Genomic DNA, 23,363 nt, shown 5'->3' with positions numbered 1-23,363 from the left:
GGGACCTGGAAATTGAAGCGTTACCAAAAATGATTAGTATCTTTGAAAGCAGTGATGCTGTGAGGTTCATGACAGTGAACATACTTTCTATATATGTTCTATATAATTCTTCTTGTTAACAAATTCCATGTGCAGATACAAACTACCACTGAGCTGCTCTACATACAAACAGCGTCTGTGTATCACAGCATCACATATCTTCTTCTTCCACATCAGTGAGCTGCTCTGTTGCTCTGGCTGACATGTAACAGTGAGCTGCTGTTTTAGGAAATTACTGAGCCTTTAAAAACATGAATTATTTGTGAGGAGTTGATAAAGATTTACAACTTCAGTAGGAAAAATAGGATACAACTCACTTGACTCACTGTAGAATCTTAAAGATTGTGTGCTGAATCATGCTGTTTGCACACCGTCACAGCGGACACACACAGTTCAGACTGTGTGCACGTGAACGTCGCTCCAAGCTAAAGATCTACAGTCAAGATTCAGGATAAAAACATGGTGGAAATAACTTTTTAGTCAGCGTGGCATTGTGGGGCTTTATGAGACTTGGATTACACCAGACGAGCAGTATGGAGGCATTTTATATTTTTATTCTGTTGTTTCTTTATATTTGAAAACTGGTCACCATTCACTTCCATTGTTTGGGAGATTCTGCAGCACTGTTTTCCTGTGAAACTCCAGCAGTGTTTTGTGGACTAGAAAAAATAAATCTGACCTTCAAACAGCAGCAATTTATTTAGATTTTTAGTTGAACTATCCCTTTAAGTTTATACACTGAGTGCCTTGTATCCTATTTTTCACAACACATTGTTTGCTTCTGCATTTGGGATTTCATTATCAGAAAAATACAGAATAACACCAGACTTACTCTTATTGTAAAGGGAGAGCACTTCCTGTGAGTCTTTATAATAAAAAAATACCTCAAAAAGATGAGTTATATTTGGAGAAAGTTTCTTATTATAATCACTCTCAGGATCTTTTTTCTCATCACATTGGAGGAAGTGTTTTTTCATAGATACCAAATGCTCGTGCTTTAATCAGTGTCTGCTTCTACCGAACAGACTCTGTACATCTGTGCATGTTTTTACTGTGCTGCAACATTTGAGATGAACTTGATCCATAAAAATGTAACATTTAAAAAATAATGAGGCAAAAGAAAGAAGTGTAAGTGTTCTCTGGTGTAAAACATCCGAGTTTTTATTTAAAAGCAGAATGAGAACCACAGTTTTTTAGTAAACTAACTGTATCAGAAACTACAGAGGCAGGAAAAAAACGGTTATATTTGTACATGGAATGTAAAAACATCATTGAAACGAGGAACCATCATGGCAAAAAACTGTACGGATTTAAATTATCTAATCTAGAAAGAATGCAACCTCATGAAGGGACAGTGGAACAGAAACGTGAACAGCACTCCACTCACAAATATTGTTTTTTCCTCTTTAACCGAGACAGATTCCACATCAAAACCCCTAAATGTCATGTCACCTATCTACACCAGCTGCAACAAACGACAGTTAGAAAAACAGACCGACCCCTTGCACCTGAGGCCTCACTTGGCGTCCAGCTTGGCCATTTCCTGAAGATAGATGCCGATGCTCTCGCTGTCGAACAGGACAAAGTAAATGTTTTTAAGAGAGGAGCTGGTGGACGACACAAAATGGTTGGAGATGGCCTTGAGGATGAGCTGGGCCGCCGTCTGCTTTGGGAAGCCGTTCCTGTGGGAGAGAATCGATCTGTAGTGAGCAGGAGGACTGACAACATACAAGACTAATGAAGACGACTAATGTGCAGGAGGGACGGCTGAAAGCATCAGATGATAGTAAATAGAGGAGTCACAGATGGAGCTGCACTCTGCCTCCAGTTCTACGACCTGATGATCATTACTGCTGTTCTCAGAAAGAGTCACCAAAATACCGACAGCCAATGAGAACACTGTGCAATACAGTCTTCACATTTCATGGATTTCATTCAGCCTGACATCATCTCAACTAACAATCACAATAAAATCACAATATGACCAAGTGCAATATTCAAACCACAGAACCAGAACCAAATCACAATGTTCTGAAGAAGGAAGAAAGTGTGAGAAAGAAGCATTATACTGAGATACTGCAGAGCTGAAAATCTTTTTCTCCAGATGAAAAAAAAACATTTGCTTTGTACAGACTTCAATAAATATCAGTGAACATGATGCAAAACTGATCATATTTAATTTTCAGTCAAATTAATCATAATATGGCTGTTTTACCAAAATTATTACCAAATCAGAGGTCCTACACCTCAAGCCCTGACTCTGTAAGTACCCTCTACTGTCAGGTTTTCACGTAGTGCTCAAAGTGACAAAAATATACATTTGAAATTTCAAAAAATTATGACCCACATACTCAAGATAATCAACACACCTTTTTGCAGGCAGTTTTTTGTAGGAACTACTTTCTTTCTGCAGTAGAATCTACCAGACCTACTTTAGAATATACTGGAACTACTTTCTTTTCTACTAGAAAGAAAGTAGTTCCTACATGAAACTGCTCACAACAAAGTCTGTGGATTAACTGGAGTTGAGATTTTTGGAAAGAGACATAAGTCAAGAGCCATTTATTTTCATTATTTTTGGAGAGAAGGCAGACATCTGTGTCACTACAAGCCAGGGGGAAAATATGTATTTTTGATTTTGGGGTGAACTGTCCCCCACAACATGTGGGTAGACTTTCAAAATAAAGGCACAAAAACTGCTTGGGTGGGCTTTAGGAAAGTATCATGGTTTGGGTTAAAATAAGTTTGTACGCTTGTGTTGCTGGTGACCCTACAGAGCCACCAACTTTGACGACGTAGTGGTCAGTTATTTAGGGTTTGTTTTAGTGATGACAAAGTAAAGGTTTTAGTGATGATATAGTGACAATATGTAAGGTCATGTATGTAACATAACATTAGATCAGTTAAAAAGAAGTCATCATTTCACATTAGACATGAATCCTGGTCTGCTGGTCCTGTTTGTTTCATCCTCCTCCTGTATCAGTGATCAGTGTGCTGATACACACTGAAATCATTTCACTGAGCTTTATGTTGAAAACCTCTCAAAGATCTGAAATGACATCATGTTCTTTGTGATTTGTTTTTTTTAGTGACCCAAAATAAACCCACATTTCTTCTGCTCCTCCATCTGGGAGACCGACACTGACTTTGGTTGATGTTGGACAGTTTTTTTTTTATAGTGCGGTAGTCAAACAGTTATCACAATAAGTGAAAATCTGAAACAAGAATACTATCATGATACTGCTGGCAGGTTGTGCTGTGGAAGAAGTTTAACTTAAACTTTAAATGCTCAGTGATGCTGAAAGAAAAACAGACTCAGTACAAAAGAGACAATATCACATTGATGCCTTCAACTGTTAGAAGTGATGGCTTTTTGTCTTTCACAATCAGACAGCTGAATGTTTACGTGTTTACTAGTTTATATGTCTGCTGTGTCTTTATTCAGCCAACAGGATGTGTGTATTAGAGACTGACTGATTTATTGGTTGGACTGATTAATCAGTCAAACTTGGCCACTGATGTCTGATGTCTGTTTCCACCAGGATCTACATCACTGTTTTGCATGGATCAGTGAAATGTCACTGTCTACCTGAGATCATTTATGTTTTAATGAAAGTTAAATTCATATTAGCTGTATTCATAAATTATGAGAATGATAAGGATGTTGGTTATAGATTATTATCAATTCATCAGACTGAGGATGACTGCTGCCCAAAGCATGGTGTCACTGTTTTGCAGCAAGCATGGTCACTACAATCTTGTCTGGCCAAAAGCTCAGCACCACTACAGACATGTCTGATTATCTGACAAACACTTTTGTCAGGTTTTTATTTCTTTGAGTTCAGTTCAACAGTTATCCTGTTTCTGTCGGCTTTTTACTGCTCTAAACTATCATTACTGTATCAGCGTTTAAAAATCCATTATCGTTTGACCTCCAATGTGTGTGTGTGTGTGTGTGTGTGTGTGTGTGTGTGTGTGTCACAGCGAGGAGTTTAATGATACAAAGGAAGAAGAGTGCTTTCTGTTTTATTACAGGCTGCATCACTGAAAAACTGTTGACATGAATCTGACTGACTTGCTGTGTTGAAAATGATACAAAAATGTTTTATATTCAGACATGAGAACAGCGACTTAAAGGAGAAATCTGTAATACATTCACTGTAATAAATCATAAAATGACCACAACATGTCATCATCAAGGAAACATGTTCAGATGAAATACTGGCTTCTCTGACAACACTGCAGTAAGCATGTTCTCCTTTGAGATTTCTATTATATTATTTGCCCATTTCACATTAATCAGAGCTTAAATTAATGCTGAATGTTCACTGAATGAGTAAATGTCTGTATATGAGTCATAACAAATCATTAATAATCTTGTAGAAGGTGTAGATGTTCATAACAGTTCAACTGAGCAAAGTCAGTCACTGAACTCATCGTCCAGAGTGTGTTATTTCAGAGCTTTTGTTTTCAGGATAACAGGCTGAACTTTACATTAACAGACAGCTGACAGTTATAAACAGCCGATTAGAGTGGAGGACTCACTGTGACTCATTGTCAGTTTACGTTTCCTGCAGAGCTCCTGCAGCCTGCAGAATTTCCCTGAGATGTGACTGTATATTAAATATGATTTCAAACTATTAAATGTACTGTCTATGACTCAACCTCACAATGTGGACTGCTGTACTCATTTTTCCACACACAATGCTACATATTGTTCCTTTAAACTACCAACAAAACTCATCATGTGCCTGACAGTGAGCACAGAGCCCAGAGTGTCTCCATCACAGACTGTGGAGCAGTCAGGAGGACGTTAGATAAAGTGACCTGCCTGTCAACTCTGAGCACTACTGACTGACACACACACACACACACACACACAGCAGACAGAGGGTGTGTGTGCGTTTGCAGCTCACCGTCCAGCAGGCAGTGAGGGGAAAGCCACAGACTTGAGCTTCTTCTCCTCTGCTGCTGACAGGCAGTTCTTCACCGTCTTCTCCAGCTGGTCCTCGCACTTCTCTGAGCCCCACTGTGGGACGTTACAGTGGATGATGAAGCGGGCCGCCATCCCATTGGCCTGGCTCACCGCCACTGCAGGGAACACACACACACACACACACACACACACACACACACACACACACACACACACACACACACACACAGTTTGACAAGTTAACCCTTAAATGCACACCCGACTACAACCTTGTTCAATTCAGTCACTCCATTTAATCATACATGCAATAATAAAGCAGTAATATTTTTTTTTCTCTCAAAAGTTAATGAGGTATGTAGAGTGTTGCTTTTTTATTTTCCGTGGTGCTGTGTGTATGTAGCAGGTAATGTTGTGTTTTCCTGTTTGGCCTCTTGTATGACTGGACAGAAGAATGAGTCTGAGTTGAGTTTATTCATGAACAAGACAGTTCACCCAAAAATCACAAATATGTGTTTTTTGTCTTACCTCTGGCGCTGTTTATCCCTCTAGATCAGTATTTCTCAAACTTTTTACACCATGTACCACCTCTGAAAATATGAAGTCCTCCAAGTACAACCATACTGTTTGGTGCCAGCAGGAGCTGTGGACACTACGCTAAGTCTTGTTAAGTAGCCACTAACAGCTCTGCTTGACTCAGCAGCTACTCTAAATATTCTCCTGATCTGTACTTCTCTTTATGCTTCATGCTATGTGAATGACTGTGACCACGTAGCAGGCTGATGTTGAAACAAAAATACAGGAAAGAGAAAACTTTTAAATTAATTTTGAATTACATTTCACTGCACTAGAGAGAACTTGTGTACCACCAGGCTCTAGATAGATTTGGTGTGAGTTGCAGAGTTTTGGAGATATCAGATTCTCTCCAGTTTCATGTGGGAACTATTTTCTTTCTACTGAATGATACACCTGAAAATGTTATCAGGATAATGAAGTTCCATATCGGTTAGTATTGTGACCGAACAATTTTGAGAAAATATCTAATTGTGATTATTTTGACGGATATCGCAATTGTGAGATGATTTGCAGTATTAGAGGGAATGATCATTTTTACATGATTTTTCTCATGATCTGATGATGGTTTATGGCAGGGATCTGTACCAAACAAAGTTCTTTCCTTGATTCTATCCAATATGAAGTGTTGGCAACACAATATTTAATTCAAAATTGTATTTTAACAGATTTTGCATTACATTTTTGATCCTCCTGCGAGGGGAGAATATTTGTGGAAGCAGCTAAGGTGATACATCAGGGTGGTATAGTCAGGGTCAGAGGTTTGGGAATGATAACGGAGTACTTTTGTAAGAAAAGGCTGTTTTCAGAAGTCTTGTTGAAAGTGTAATTTAATGTGATGTATTTTTTAAACCAACCTGTGGCAAAAGGCAAAGTTCCACATTTGTGGACAATAAAGATTTTTATTATTGAAATAACATTTAATCAACTCACATATAACTTTTAAGCAAGATGCATTCAACAGGCCTTTAACTAATGTCACATGATGGGCCAATATAAAACTCAGGCAGACGTCTCTACAGCTGATTTCTTCAAAACTCAGCAACTCTACAGCAGGTAGTTTAGATTTTGTGGTGAACTGTCCCTTTTATTTACTGTCATCCACCAAGGATGCAGAAATTCTCACCCACGTTTTTCTTACTTGCTGTTTAGAGCACTGAAGTTCACTTTTTGCTGGCTCACCCAAAAAGCCGATAAGGAAACCACAGCTAATTCTAGTTCAGCTAAGCCAGAGTTTTAACCAAAACCAAGAAAACTGATCACATTACTCCAACACAACACTGACCACCCACTTCTTTTAGAATTGATTTAAAGTTCTTTTACTTGTTTATAAAGTGCTGAATGACCTCACTCCAGAGATTTTCTTTCATTTTATGTTCCAGCCAGATCTCTGAGGTTCTCCACCACTTTTCTTTTCTGTGTTTCAAAAACATAGCAGTGAGAGCGTCTTCTGATTTTATGCCCCTAAACTGTGGAGCTCACTGCCTTTGAACATTAGATCAGTTCTCTCCATGTTTTTAAGAGGCCAGTAAAGACACATCTTTTTAGCCTGGATTTTAATTGTTGATTGGGAGTGATGTTATAACCTTGGTCTTTTAAGCTTCAGTCACTGGTTGTTATATTATTCCAATTCCTAGTATTTCTTTTACTTAATTCTTCTGACTTTCATTTTATTGTTGTAATTTTTCCAGCATTATTTAACATTTAAAAGTTTTTCTATGTGAAGCACTTTGGGCTGCATGTGTGTATGAAGGTGCTGTATAAATAAAGCTGAGTTGAGTTGAGTCAAAGTAACATGACAGAGCAGCTCTGGTGTGTTTCATCAATAATGGCTCTCTGAGGTGTGCAGTAATGTCTGCGTTATAAAGGCTGCTTCTGGTTATAACACAGGACTATCATGCCAAAACACATTTGTTCTTCAGCACCACACTCAAATGTTGAAAAGAACGCGTCACTTTCAACAAGTTTTTTTGTACTTGTAATTTTAGTTAGTGACTTTGATGAGTGTTTCTATGACCGCTCTCAAATTTTCATTTCAAAACTAGCTTCTAACAGAGCACCACTGTGAGTTTCCATGGATGAAGATTGAGTCGGGTCAGTGTGTACCTGATGCCACCTCCAAAGGCCCCTGTGCTTTTCGCAGCTCCTTGACTCCCTCCAGGAACTCTCGACCTCCAGCCTTCTCCAGAGCATTGCCTGAAAACAGTGAACAGCAGCTGGTGCGTTCATGACTGTGTAGGTAGAGGGACGTCTGAACACTTGTTAATAAAAAATGAAATACATAAAAACTTGTTTGACTCACCCACTCCGTCTTTGAGGTCCATCTCTGCGTTTGTCGGGTTGATGATCCCCTCCACCTTGATTGTTCCAATTTTGCTGATTTCACTCTCTGTTAGTGAAAGCTGTGGATTCACACAGTCATTGACACAGTGTGAGAAAACAGCTGCCTGAGTGCTCTGGTTCATCTGGCACATGTGGTAGATTAGACTGATATGTTGGTTGGCCTTTTACCAAAAATCACACCAGTCATGTTTCCATCTTTTTATATGCATTTTGAAGCATCCCATTATAAAATCTTGATGGAAACAGAAAACAGTGGTTTAACGGTGAGGTTGTGCTGATTACCACTCGTCTAACTCTCCCCGTCCAAACCTGAGCAGGTTTAGGAAAAAGCCACAAAGGGCCACAAAACTCTCTCAAAAAATGTGAAAGGGGTTCTAGAGTCAGTGCTTGGTTTGTCCGTTTTGTGCTACTATAGAAACATGATGATGCAACATGGAAGAGGAGCCACTCCCTATGTAGATATACACCGATCAGACATAACATTATGATCACTGACAGGTGAAGTGAATAACACTGATTATCTCTTCATCATGGCACCTGTTAGAGGGTGGGACATAACAGGCAGCAAGTCAACATTTTGGCCTCAAAGTTGATGTGTTAGAAGCAGGAAAAATGGGAAAGCGCAAGGATTTGAGTTTGACAAGGGACAAATTGTGATGGCTACACAACTGGATCAGGGCATCTCCAAAACTGCAGCTCTTGTGGGGTGTTCCTGGTCTGCAGTGGTCAGTATCTATCAAAGGTGGTCCAAGGAAGGAACAGTGGTGAACTGGTGACAGGGTCATTGGTGGCCAAGGCTCATAAATGCACTTGGGGAAAGGTTGGTCATTGTGGTCCGATCCAACAGACGAGCTACTGTTGCTAAAATTGCTGAAGAAGTTAATGCTGGTTCTGATAGAAAGGTGTCAGAACACACAGTGAATCACAGTTTGTTGTGTGAGAGCATCTCTTCCAGACCCAACCACAGCGCTGCCGATCTCCTGCCCCTGTTAACGTCACCACGACTAGACCCAAACACACCTGTTCAGCCCTCCAACTGAAGCACGCAGTAAAAAGCTGCAGACGGGTCACCACCGTCTGTCTGGTTTTGATCCAGCATGGCTGTCAGACTGTAGATACTCCGCATGGCTGTACAAGAGTGAACTTGGTGAGTGAATTGATTAATGAAGATGGATGGATGGATGGATGGATGGCAGCACGGCGCCAGGATTTTAATTTTGGGTGGGCCACGGTAACTTCGGATGGGCCTTTTAATTACAAAAGTTAACAGTGTTTCCAACTGGTAATCTCACTTTAAACTTTAAGTTTATATTTATTTCAAATGGCACAGGATATCTCCTTATCTATGTTTTCACTATGGATCATGTAGATCAGTATATCAGTTCATTAAGAAAACTGTCATTTTATTCCTTTTAATGCATTTTCATTTGATCTGGCTGGATTACTCTTTAAATTGATTGTAAGGAGAGAGAGAAACGGAGCGATCAGAATGATGGGTGAGCTACAATGACTTTTAACAGGAGAGAGAGCGCGCGGTAAGGACCCCATTACAGTGCACGAGAGGGTCCACGCTCATTCCCAAAGAAAAGCTAGGGGTGTTCATGCTGACCCCTGTGCACCACAGAAAGCGCCAACAATGGACATGTGAGCATCAGAACTGGACCACAGAGCAATGGAAGAAGGTGGCCTGGTCTGATGAATCACGTTTTCTTTTACATCATGTGGATGGCTGGGTGCATGTGTGTCGCTTACCTGGGGAACACATGGCACCAGGATGCACTGTGGGAAGAAGACAAGCCGGGGGAGGCAGTGTGATGCTTTGGTCAATGTTCTGCTGGTAAACCTTGGGTCCTGCCATCCATGTGGATGTTACTTTGACATGTACCACCTACCTAAGCATTGTTGCAGACCATGAACACCCTTTCATGGAAACAGTATTCCCTGATGGCTGTGGCCTCTTTCAGCAGGATAATACGTCGTGCCACAAAGCAAAAATGGTTCAGGAATGGTTTGAGGAGCACAAAAATGAGTTTGAGGTGTTGACTTGGCCTCCAAATTCCCAGATCTCAATCCAATTGAGCATCTGTGGGATGTCCTGGACAAACAACCTCGCAACTTACAGGACTTATAGGATCTGCTGCTAACATCTTGGTGTCAGATACCACAGCACACCTTCAAGGGTATAGTGGAGTCCATGCCTCAATGGGTCAGGACTGTTTTGGCAGCAAAAGGGGGACCAACACAATATTAGGCATGTAGTCATAATGTTATGCCTGATCGGTGTAAAGGGCTTATTCTAAGGCAACAAAAGCACAATAATTCTTATTTTCAGGTGACTAAACGCTAATGAAAAAATCTTAAGGAATATTATATTTCATTTCTGCCAATAGATCCTGCTAAATCTGACACACTGGACCTTTAATAGGAGAAGGAAAAATCTTTTCTGATTAGGTTCTGATGTAGCAAACATTTAACTCAAATGACTGGTCATCTGTTTCCACTCAGAAGAAGAAAAGGAAGAATAAAAAGAAGTAGACATCAAAGAAAAGGAAGACGATGAAGATGAAAATAAGAACAGACAATAAAGAAGAATAGGGAGACGAGAAGAAGAGGAAGAGGAAGCTGTTTCTACTGTCAGCGTCACCCTTTTGATTCCTGAAGACCTCTCTCCATTTTCCTGGGAACCACTGGCCTATACTGCTGCCTTCTGACAAACTACACATTGTGTAGCTGAGTTGATTCACTCCAAACCAGTTAATGAATTGGCATTTTCTTCTTCTCTGCAACATTTAAAAAGTTTGCTTCATATTTGCTTGTCAGCTAGAAGGAAACACAGTTACTGTTACACCTATGATTACATATTTACACTTGTTGTCAGTTGGAAGACCTGAATATGAACTCCAATTAGTATTTTTTACCCATCAGCAGCTTCAGTACATAAAACATCAGCACTGGCCTTCACTGAGTCTAATCCATGCGTTACTCTCATCAGCATGTTTGTTGACATGACCAGAATAAATTGGTGAAATTGAGTTGAGTCAGCTTTGTCCTGAAGATGTGTGTGTGTGCTGCTTTTTAAGCTTTGGATATTTAACATTGGAACCTTGCGTTACCTTTTGTCCAAGGAACAGGCTCTTTGCTGACAGGATGGTGAATCCGTCTCCAGGACCGTCTTCCACTGTGGAGTTTGGTACAGACTCATCTGTGCTCTTTGCCAGATGGAGAAAACAAAGGCACATTTAACCCATACTTAAATCATCACAGAGTGCTTCCAACAAATAACCCTGGAGATGGGAATCAAACCTCAGGACTTGTTAAGTAAAATTGCCAAGGATAAAAAACTGGCATCTAATCCCTCATCAAATTCTTGGGTTATTCTTAGAGCAGATATTTCATGAATCTAAACCTTTTTTTAGCTTTATTAAGTTTTATTTTATTTTATCTTGACTTAACACAGATGCACTGAGCAGTTTAGCATGTTTTGTTAAATGAAATAAAGATTCAAACATGTTAAAGGGACAGTTCACCCCAAAATCAAAAACCTATTTTTTTCCATGGCCTATGGTGGTGTTAATCCATCTGGGCCCCGTTTCCCAGAGCCTTCGTAGCGCTACGTGCATCGTAAGTTGTATTTTAAGGTCTCCCTTAAAATACAACTTACGACGCACGTAGTGCTACGAAGGCTCTGGGAAACGGGGCCCAAGATGTTTTTGGTGTGTGTTGTGGAGTTTTGGAGATATCAGCTGTAGAAATATCTGTCTTTCTAATAGAAAGAAAGTAGTTTTGGCAAATTCTAAAGTAGTGCCAGTAGATTCTACGGCACAAAGACATCCTACATGAAAACTGCTCACAACAAGGTCTGTGGATTATCTTTCGAAACTGGGTCCTGATTTTTGAAAAGAGACATTGGTTTAGAATTTTTCAAATGTGTTTTTTTGGTGCTTAAGCACCACAAGTCAAGTGCTGTTTAGTCCTATTATACTGGAGAGGTATTTTTGATTTTGGGGTGAATTGTCCTTTTAAGTATGAGATTCTTGAGGCTGGAAATAGTTGTTTGGATTGTTTTCAGAGAGTTAAAGAAAGATCAGATGCAGCCCCTGATTCTGGTGACAATCTGCAGACTGGGCCTTCATGTCCCTCCTCTACTGGTGAATTCTGTCCACAGTGTTGCGTTCACTGACCTTTGGCTTGCGGCCTCGTTTGCCTTTAACCTTTTTTAAGGTTTTGTTGGGTTTCTTGCTCTTTGAGCGCTCTTCCTTCTCAGGGACGGACGCCTGGTTGTCCACTTTGACTCGGCTGCCCCTCTTCTTGGAGAGCAGCTCTGGGTGGATACGAGGCAAAACCCCTCCGTTTGATATGGTCACCCCCCGCAACAGCTGATGGAGAGAGCATTTCACAACAAGAGTGTGACTGTGTACTAAAACATACAAAAACACACCTCATGTCTTCATCAGTGTTCTCTTTCAGACCAGTGACTTGTGTTGTGCAGGCAGATGTGAGATGACTGTGGTTGTTCCCTGCAGTGTTGGGATCTGAAATATTAGCTGCTACACACACACCATCTGCTGTCAGCTGAAACCTTCAGTCACCACGCACACAGTGCACCTCACACACACAGGAAAGACTTACACTCCTGCTATTACCACAGTTCCTTATTACTAATATAACAGTAATAGCATAATCAGAACGATTTAAAACATTTTTACAACTACACCACTACTGTCATCTAGTTGTTCATGTCTTTTTCATTTTAAACATATTGTAAGTTTGCCAAAAGTATCAAACAAACAATACAATAGTAAGATTCTACAGTATCAAAGGTACTGAAGCTATAAGAGAATAAGATCTAAGTGCTCATTCAGGACCTTAGGTCAGTTCAGTCTTTCAGCAAAACCAGACACTTCTCTGTAACTTTTTCTGTACCACTACTGTTTGTAGGTTGTTAATTAAAAAAAAAGAAAAAGTAGAGCTGCAACAATTAATCAATCATGAATCATTTTTTACATAAATTGCCAACTAATCTGATAATCAATTCATCACTTTGAGTCAGTTTTAATCGCTTTGTCTTTTTTAAAGTCAAAATTCTCTGATTTCAGCTTCTTCAAAGTGAATATTTTGTGATTTTAGTTATCTGAATATTTTGGGGTTATGGACAAAACAAGAAAGACACACTGGTTTAGACACTGTTGCCCATAAAGTTGGAATAATTTTGTTTTCAGGCACATTTCTCTTTTTATTCCTATTTATCATAATCAGTAATCACTTTTGACCAGGTGCAATGATTATATACTGAGTCCCAGTTAGCCAGATGAAACGAATTCATGCTCAACAATTGTTTGGTGCTATAAAAGGCAAGACATTCGCTGTGTTGTCCTTTTCCTGCTTAAAGTCTGTATGCAGTAAGTCCACATTTTCAGAATTAGCTGTATAATTTTCAACCAAATTTGACACAGAAGTTCCCTAGGCTATGCCTCATCAGGATGGACACAAACAAGCCAACATTGCTGATTTCTTTGGAATATCGCAAAGTGCGGTCTTCAAAATTCTCAAATGTAATCGAGAGGAGGGTCATTTGCGGGCACAAAAATCTCCAGGACGACTACGACTAACTACCAGACGAGATGATCGGCAACTGCTTAATCTGTGCCGTAAAAATGGGAAAATGCCAGCAAGCCACTTTTGTTGTTTGTGGAGAAGACACCATGCAATCAACATTTCCTGCCAAACTGTAAATTGAAGATTGCTTCAGCATGGTTATCAAGCAAGACAAATGACCAAGCGTCCATGCCTAACTGTTCAACACAGAGTTGCTCAACTTCGCTGGGATAGGGAGCACAGAAGATTACAGCTTGGGCATCGGCAACATGTTGTCTTTATGGATGAGAGCCGTTATATCCTTGACCGTATAGATGGAAGACAAAGGGAGCAGCGATTACGTGGTGAGAACCTCCACAATGACTGCATCCCGGAAACCACTCAAGGAGGCTCAGTGATGGTATGGGCCGTTATTCATTATGGAGGAAAAATGCCATTGGTGAAGCTGGATGGAAACGTCAATGCCGTTATGTATCGGGACATCCTGGAGAACCACTGCCTCCCACATGCAAGAAGGGTCTAGGGAACAACTTTAGGCTGCAAGACAACAACACAAGAGCACATAGGGCAGCTGCAGTGAGAGAATTTCTTGATGCAGAAGTGGTGCACCAGATGCCATGGCCTGCCCTGCTTCTCTGATATGAACCCTATTGAGTATGCCTGGGGTGCCCCTAATGAGAGGGACAATATTCCTCAGAGTCTACAGGAATTAACCCAGGATCTGACCGAAGAGTGGGACGTCCTGCCATGCTTTATCTATCAAGAATAAATCACATTGTCACAATCATTTCATGACAAGAGGTAAAAAATATTTTATTCCAACTTTATGGGCAACAGTGTATGTTTTCTGACACATTATGGACCTAACTAATCAATTAATTGAGAAAATAATCAACTACTTCATTGAAAATGAAAATAAGCCCAGGATTTTTTCTTTTTGTTGTGAAATTGAAAGAGGTATTGAGGATCATATTTTTATTAGGGACGCACCGTTAATCACAATCGCAACAGAATCGCATTATGATTAAGTGCAATATCCAAATTGCAGGATCAGAACCAAATTGCAGTTTTTTGAAAAAGGAAAATTGTGTGAGAAAACAGCATTATAATGAGGTATTGTAGAACTGCAGAGATGACCTGTCCTGAAAATCTTGTTCTCCAGATGAAAGAAAACATGCTTGTTTGGTCCAGACCTCAATATATAACATCATGATTAAATTTTTAAAGTGAACATAAAAATTTCCACTAATTGTATCACATATCATAATTTCAGTTGAAATAATTTCAATATGACTTTTTTACCGAATCGTGCAGCTATATTTTTTTTATAGTAGTATTGTATCGAAGAATAAAATTCTGATATTGTGACAACACTAACATATTGTCAAAAAGTGTTGTGAATATCAGATCTCACTGGAAACTGTCCAATCTCCACTACGGTTTCACTGAACTCAGATCAGCAGTCCAACGTGTTTGTAGTGACGGAGCCACTGGAGCGTCCTGCACAGGAGACGGGGTAAGAAGTGCAGCAGGTAACCTGATCCACTGGAGGCCCAGATGGCAGAGAGACGTCTTCTTTACTTAGAGATCAAGCTGGATGCTCTCGCTCATTTAAATGTCACTCCTGCTGTGGAGACATTCCCACAAACACTTCATTTAAAGCTGCACTCATCAATATGTTTATGTTAACTATGGATCGAATGCCTGCGTGTAAGGTGTCAGACATACTCTCTGCTTTTCACGACTAGTCACACACACACACTTCTATTCTACAGTTATTTACAATCGAGGCTCTGCACAGTCGGGCATCTCACACATGTCCCAGTCCACACTACACTCCAGTTCTTCACAGTAACAGACCATAAGGCTGTCAAAAGAATCGAAACATCTATATTTTTCTGATACCACATGTTTAAAATGATACAATATATCTTAATTATAGAATCAAAAGTACCCTACCTATTATTAGGGGTATGCAGACTACATGTAACCATCATGGTGTATAATACCCCAAAATCTCAATGCAGAGTTGCAGTTAAAGTCAGGACAGATGCTGCTGTGTTTTACTCTTCAGCATATCTCTGTAAAGAGTGATCGATTATTATTACATTACGTTACTATAGTGATGCCTAAAGAAAGCAATCAAAGCCAAGCCCATTTTTAAAATAATTTAACCCTAATCCCACCCCTTTTTTTTCTTTTTTGCTGATCTGAAAAATGATCCGATCCATGACTCAAAACCATGATACGATCCAAACCGTGAATTTTAAAATTCTAAAAGGAACAATATCAGTGCTCATTAAGTCCCCAGTATAGTTCATTAAGACCCCAGTTCAGTTCAGTCTTCATTGTCTTCCCTTAATTTTTTCTGCCCCAGGACTTCACTCTGTGCAAAACTACAACCTATGCAACCTTCACTGCTTTGTATATGTATTTATCTGCTATAGTGTGTGTGTATATGCTTTTTTCCAGTACTGTATATTTTATTTAAAAAGGCACATTTTATCGTCTTGCATCTTTTTTATTGTTTTATGTTTTATCACTTATTTATTATTCTGTTACTTACTTACTGTTACTTTTGTATTGGAACATTCCAGCCAAAGTTTTTCACATGATCCTTGTCTAACATCTTGAATCTTGAAAAAAAAATAATAAATTCTAGCGAGTATCATTTTTTATTCTGTCAAAGTTTAAAATTTGAGGATCTCCAATGCACCATAACCAACGGCCATTTGTGTACTTGTAAATCCAGTCAATTACTCCATGCTAATTAATCATAAATAATAATGAGGAAAGGCAGCAGAGACAGAGGGAGGGATCATGTGAATATTGACAGATGTGTTGACGTGATATAAATTATTTTGATCATGAATCCTGATGTTACTGTGCAGTTCGGTTTGTGCGGTTTATCAGTAAACATGGATGACATTGCAGACTGGAGTCTCAGACAGACAGATCTGTGTCTCCCCTGTATGACATCTGTCACTGCACTGCATTATTATCTATCTATAATGAACTGTCCAGATGCTGTCTCTCCCTCATTACGTCCTTGGTTTATGTTAAAGTTCAGTTTGTAGTCTGCTCTATAATGTTGTCAAACTGTTGTAAACTGTTGTTGTTGAAACACACATGTAGTTAAGCTCAAGTTTATTCACTGTTCAAAATGCATGCACCACCTAACTTGTAACCATAGCAACATTAAACATCACAGCTGTCAAAGCTCACACCACTTCCTAACTGGAGGCAATGTGAACAAGTGAGGGAATGAACAGCTAACTGGTTTAGTTTTTTGAAATAAGGGCGTCCTAACCTGCTCCGTGTGTCAGCCAACAGGATGAAAAGTCTTTCACCCTGGCTCTATTTCAGACAAGTTTCACACACCTCCAATCTATTTTATCTGATTAAAATGGATGTGGCAACCTTGGCCTTTGTGTTTCCCCTCATCAAAGCAGTCGAAAGGAGGACCAGTCACTAATTAACGCAGTTGTTAAGAAGCTGCACCTTTTATATGTTCCACAGCAGCCTTTTTAGAGGAATATCCTCAAAAAGGATGGGGTTTGGAAGGAAAGAAGGAAACATTTAGCAAGCCAGCTGAGTTTGGTTGTAAAGTAGTAGAATGATCCCTTCCCACGAGTAAGATCTTGCTTCATAACTTTCAATTTTTTGAGTGCAAAACTTTCACCCAAAAATTTGCAAATGCTTTTATTTCATATTGTTGGTAAATGGTCATGACCATAGCAAAAGAGGTGCATCAGCTAGCACTTTTAGTGCATTTGGGTCTCAATTCTGCCGTTCTGTTCAGCTCTGCCTGCTTGGACACATTGGGCCTCATGCAAGAACCACGAGGACAAACAGATTTGTTCTTAAGCATCCACCAATGTTCTGTTGATTTTCTTTCTTTGATACAAACACAATGCACAAGGTCCAGACCTGTTGTAGAGTTTTGTGCAGTCAGTCTGCTGTTAGCCAACACCAGCCAGTTTTTCTAATCTAATCTAATAATCTAATTATAAATTTACTTATAAAGCCTAGCATCATAAATTTAATGATGTATATTACCTGATGTCAGATGTATTGGCAGTATATCTGCACATGCAGGTTTATGAAGTTGCTGTTCATGGGAACATCCTCACTTATTCTGTCCTCTTTTCTTCTTCATGGGAACTTCCCCTCAACCCCCTCCTTCTTGCAGCCATCTTTTGCCCCTTGATATGGTGAGTCTTTGAAACAATTTTCATAGCAAAACATATCCTCTTTATTTCAGTGACAGTCCGACCCTCATGTACCACACCATTAACAGCACTTGTTTTTCCCGTTTCTTTGCTTTTAGCAGGTCCCTTTAACACTGATCTAAACATATGTGGGTAGAATAAGATGAAGCTACAGTGTGTTGGTGAGCAGGGACAGGACAATGATCCACTCTTCTGTACCAACACAGTGTGACTGATTTAGAGAAGCTACCTCTGTTTGTACATGATGTTTTTTAAGCAGCTCCACCATATGACAGCCCAAATGTGACTGTTCTAATACCTGAAATGTAAAAGTCTGCACACACGTCTGTGCAAGCCACTTGTAGAGCGCTGTGTTACTGTGTTACCTGGTTGAGCTCCTCGTCGTTGGCCACAGCCAGCTTGATGTGCCTGGGAGTTATTCTGCCTTTCTTGTTGTCCCGTGCTGCGTTTCCTGCCAGCTCCAATATCTCAGCTGAGAGGAGAGAAAACACACTGTTAAGGCCATCAAACATCCTGTGTGTGTTCTGCTGTTGACTTTCACATGTGAGGACTCCAAACCCATCACCAACAACAATACAACAGTCAGGACAATGTCTCCTGTGAGGACACCTGAGCGCTGCAGCAGTGTTGTGGACACAAACACAGCAAATAAACACTATGAAAAGTCTGCTTTTCTTCTTTTTAGTGAGCTTTAAGACTCAAAAGACTTATTGGTAACACTTCTATGACACCCATGTCTATAATGCATTATAAACATACTAATAATTATACTGTGCTTGTAGCAACTGTATATGTATTGTTATAATAACTGTTATAATACTCCATAATTGCTGCTCACTGACTGACTTCTTCTGGCAAGGATCATAGTGTATTATAATTCTATAATACACTTGATTATAATTCTATTATAATAAATAACTTCTCATAGTATAATTCTCATAGCTGTAACACATCACCCCCCCCCCCCCCCCCCCCCCAAAAAAAAAACACTAACTGCAATGCATTTTAATGATTTTATAATGCATTACAATCACATCATAATGTATTAAAACAATGATTTTAATGCATTATATTCTGCTTATAGCAATGTATAATTATAGCTATAAACACTCAAATATTCTTAATAACAACAATCATTACACACTGTAAATGACTTATTAGGTCAAGTCTCATAATACTTCATAACTGCTGGTCACTGACTGATATTTTGGCAAAGATCACAGTGTATTAGTATTAGTGGATATTCTCACAGTTGTAATACATTCTAATCATTTTAAAACGCATTACATCATTGTTAGAGTGCATTATAATATGATTATAATGCATTATAAAATCATTATAATGTATTACCACTATGCTTTGAGGGGAAACATGACACTAGTAAAAACTAAGTTACCATGTCACACTGTAGTACTCACACTATACTTACTTATACTGTACTTCATAAACTGCTGCTCACAAACTATAATTATACCATAATTACACACTGCTATAAGCACAGTATAACACATTATAAACATGTTTATAATGCATGTCAGATAAAGGCATTGGCAAATTATGTATCATTTTATTCAAAGAGAACCTGTGCTCAGTGTTATATGATATGAACTAAATGTATATTAAAATTACTAACACAACAATATAAAAATGTTTCATGTTGGCATTAAAATAAACACAATCATATGCATTAAAAACATAGTAAATAAAGTAGTAAAAAAAGTTCAACTATAGTATTTTAATAAGCAACATTATAATATAAATGTTGGATTTTTCTGCACTACTTGTTTACAGCGTACAAAAATCTGTGGTTACAGATGCTGCCACTGGTACATATGAAGGGTGAGTCATGTGATGCCCCCCTACCTGCCAGGTACTCGATGACTGCTGCCATGTAGACGGGTGCCCCCATACCGATGCGGTATTTGTGTGTGCCGGTGCGCAGGTACCTCATCATCCTCCCAACAGGGAAGATGACACCCGCTCTGGCTGAACGGGACAGCTTGGTGGCCTTCTTCTTTCCTCCTCTGGCTGACATCCTGCTCTGGATACACAGAACAAACACAGCCAGTCACAAACCAAAACACAAATATCACGCTTCTTAACAATAAAACAACCATATATGGATTGTCAAAGGCTCACATCCATATATTGTGAAACAGAAAATAAAAAACATACTTTCAATCTGCATAGGGTTTTGAAATATCTGTCTCTCAGTTTTCTGCCTTTTCCCCAATACAGTGAGGAAGCTTTTTTGGGTTTCTTTATAACATTTGAATTGCACTTGCATTGAAAATTACCTTTTAAAAATTTATCAGGAACATCTCTTTCCAGAAAGAGTGTCCCTGTTCTCTGAATAATCTACAGAAAACACTGGAGACAGTTTTCATAGGGAGTATTTCTTTGGTTGAAATTATATTTCAAAACCTGTTCAAACAAAACCAGCATAGTTTATTTGGACCCTGCATAAAAGACAAAAATGCAAGAGAGTGTGAGAGATTTTTTTTTGTTTGTGTTTTGCACTATGAGAATAAAGTCAAAATGTCATGAATGAAGTCAAACTTTCAGTAGTAGTCCAAGGCATAAGTAAAAGTAAATTATTCTGACAATAAAGTCAAAACAGTATTTCCACTTTATTCCCTAAGTGCAAGAAAACCAACAACTTCTTTTCTTATTTCTTCTTATGCCTGGGACTAATAGTGATATTAACAACATCACTAATAATAATAATAATAATAATAATAATAATAATAATACTATCTTCTTATTTTTTCTTATGTCTGTGACTAATACTTAAAGTTTGACTTTATTCTTGAAAATTCCTCTTCATTCTAAAAAGGCAAAAGAAAGAAAGAAAGAAAGAAAGAAAGAAAAAGCAAAACAAAAAAATCTCTTTCCTCTGATTTACTTTTTTCTTATGCCTGGGATTAATACTAAAAAAAATAAACAAACAAACAAAAATAGGTAAATAATATGACTTCCTATGTGTGAGACTAATACTTAAAGTCTGGCTTTATTCTTGAAAATTCCAATTTTTTTCTCAAAAGGTGAAAAAATTACCACTTTTTTTTCCCTTAAGCCTGGCACTAATGCTGAAAGTTTGACTTTATTTATGACATTTTAACTTTATTCTCGAAAAAAAAAAAAACAACTTCCTTCTCTTCCCCTCGCATTTTTTTTCTTTCATGCCTTGCCCCAATAATAAATTCAATTATTTATGATGATTGAATTTCATGTGTAATAAACTAAGCAGTCACTAAAAAAGATTCTTTTATGCTTTTTCATCAATTATGTTCCATATCGAACCCTATATACATTTTCTAAATCTTCAGTGTAACACGTGATGAGGTTCTGAGGAACCGAACAACCGATGAAACCTTCAGAGAACCATCAAACAACCATTACAAGTCAATGAGTCTTAAGCGGCGTTTGACAGCTGAACACAAATTCTGCGCGAGAAAGTGATGTCACGTATTTGTATAGCTAACGTTTAACAGTGTTGTACCAGGACAAAAAAATACGTCACATCCACCACTCGTACCTCGGCTGCCATAATGAAGGCCAGTCATTTTTTTTCTTTCTTTCCTTCAAGCCATATGTTGACCGCGGCTGTTACGGAGGAAAGGTTACCGCTCTGCCCCCCCCCTCCCGAGGTTTCCATGTAAACAAGTTCCAGCAGTGAGCGCTCTGATAGGCTGCGGCCTGCAGCAGCGCCGCTGGAGCTCAACACAACAATTTACATGTATGGACTAATTAACGCAGGAGCCCACAGCTGGCATTAAAGGTGGAGGGATATGATGTGTATGTGCGGTGTTCGGCGGCCCACGAGCCGAATGGAAAAGGACTGGAACGTGACCGCGGCCATGGAGGCTAACGTTACAGTCGCGAGCCGAGCGTTACATGAAGCAGGCAGCACCTCAGCGGAGCTACGCAGACGTTAAACTGGACTTATTTAAATAGGAAAAAAACTGACACTAGCTTACACGACGAAGTATTTATTTACTCACTCCAATTTAGCAGGGAAAACACACGCTAAAGGTTACTGTTAGCTTCCATGCTCTGCTTAGCTAAACCTAATTATCCAGTCTACATTCCGGGAGGCACTCCTGCGTGTTACTGTACAATAGAGACATTAACCACGACGAGGCGTTTGTTTAAGCGAGCCCCCGCCCGCCCCCTTCTCCCTCCATGTAGCTCCGGTCCTCTGTGTGCATGTGTGGAATCACATCAGACATGGAAAGTAACGCGTCCCCCGTCAGTCCGGATATGCGCCGCCGAGGCATGAAAAATGAAAAAGCCTCCCAAGTTTCTACCTGTTTTCTGCTCCTTTCACGCGGATCAGCGCGGGCCACAGATGCTCCTGCACCGAACACAGACGAATCCCCTCGGCTTTGTTTTCCTTCTGTTTATCTGCTGTCCTTGTGCGTGTAATCTTGCTTCCCAACCTTAGAAAAAAAAACACACACACAAGCCACAGAGCAAAGCAGGAACAGCGTAGTCCGCTCGGAGGCTGGCTCTGTGCTACTGATGCTGCAAAGGGGAAAAATTCAGTAGAGGGAAAATTCAGTGAAAACGCCCCCCTAACATGGCTTCAAGAGGGAAATGTTGGTTGGAAGAACAGCGATGTGCAAAGACGGCAAAGCAACATAAATATAACCTTAATGGAAAAGAAATTCTTTAAAGAGGTCCTGCAGATCTTAAATACTGGCCTAAAATGACCCCTCATAAGGTCGTATGTATATTTCACTTAATATTTTGCAGCTTTGCAGCCTTCTCCCTGCTTTACAGTGTCCCTGTGTAAACTGAGTGAAATGAGCCTGATTGCAGCTCTAACAGGTAGTGAAACAGTAAATGAAGCTCTCTGCTTGAATGTGCAGACTGTGGGAAGTGAATCAGACAGATGATCCTGGCAGCATGTTTGATGCATCAGAAGAGAACTCACAGGGGGCTGAGAGAGTCTCAGCAGCCAATCAGATCTCTTGACTCCATCTTTGATCTGTCAAACCCAATAGATCCATGCAGGGGGACGACAGACACAGCCACTATTGAGGACATAATGGCACTATATGATATATTGCATCACTTATCACATCTTTACATCACAGCAGAGCGTGGTGTTTTGTCTTTTATTCTGTCACGTACGTTTAGGGAGTAACAGATTACATGTATCGCTGTTACGTTATGTGGGTACAAAAAACCCTGTTCCATTAAAAATACATAATCAGATTACAGATACGTTCAGTTAAAATGGGGATTATTAGGAGGATTACATTTATAAAATGAAGAAAGCTGCCAATTATTCATTATATTATCATTGGCTTTAGTCAAAAAATACTTCACTGTGTGGAAATTTGCCAATTTTTGTTTTTTAAATCAATCAATCGATCAATAAATTGTGTACAACAAAGGAAGAAACAGCTGAAAACCTATTAAACATAACAACAAATATAAAACACTTAGAGCTGGAACCATTAATCTGTTATTAACTGACTATTAAATTAATCTGCGTCTATTTTGATAAATGACTAATTGTCTTTTTTTTTTATTTCAAAAATGGTCAAAATTCCCTGATTTCAGCTTGTGCATATTTTCTGGTTTCTTTACTCCTCTCTGACAGTAAACTAAATACCTTTGAGTTGTGATCAAACAAG

The 23,363-nt window shown here is 39.3% G+C and overlaps 1 protein-coding gene across 3 annotated transcripts; it reads right to left on the bottom strand.

The window, feature by feature from the left end:
• Nucleotides 1-1,166: 1,166 nt before the first annotated feature.
• Nucleotides 1,167-22,247, bottom strand: macroh2a2 (macroH2A.2 histone). 3 transcript variants are annotated; one of them, XM_084735629.1, is made up of 9 exons: nucleotides 22,026-22,247; nucleotides 19,579-19,756; nucleotides 18,081-18,187; nucleotides 12,070-12,264; nucleotides 11,002-11,097; nucleotides 7,848-7,947; nucleotides 7,652-7,741; nucleotides 4,956-5,130; nucleotides 1,167-1,721 (listed from the first exon to the last, which is right to left on the bottom strand). In XM_084735629.1, the coding sequence occupies exons 2-9, from the start codon at nucleotides 19,748-19,750 to the stop codon at nucleotides 1,556-1,558; spliced, it is 1,101 nt and encodes a 366-aa protein (XP_084591755.1). In that variant the 5' UTR covers nucleotides 19,751-19,756; nucleotides 22,026-22,247; the 3' UTR covers nucleotides 1,167-1,555. The 3 variants fall into 3 exon arrangements, with proteins under 3 accessions (XP_084591755.1, XP_084591756.1, XP_084591754.1); XM_084735630.1 differs by lacking the exon at nucleotides 22,026-22,247 and adding an exon at nucleotides 21,720-21,847; XM_084735628.1 differs by lacking the exon at nucleotides 22,026-22,247 and adding an exon at nucleotides 21,254-21,352.
• Between the last annotated feature and the right edge of the window lie 1,116 nt (nucleotides 22,248-23,363).

Source organism: Lutjanus erythropterus, chromosome 14 (genome assembly GCF_056507025.1).
Source record: "Lutjanus erythropterus isolate fLutEry1 chromosome 14, fLutEry1.hap2, whole genome shotgun sequence".
Classification (NCBI taxonomy): Eukaryota; Metazoa; Chordata; class Actinopteri; order Lutjaniformes; family Lutjanidae; genus Lutjanus; species Lutjanus erythropterus.
Note: the sequence above shows the minus strand (reverse complement) of the source record. Positions and strands in the feature narration are given on the sequence as shown.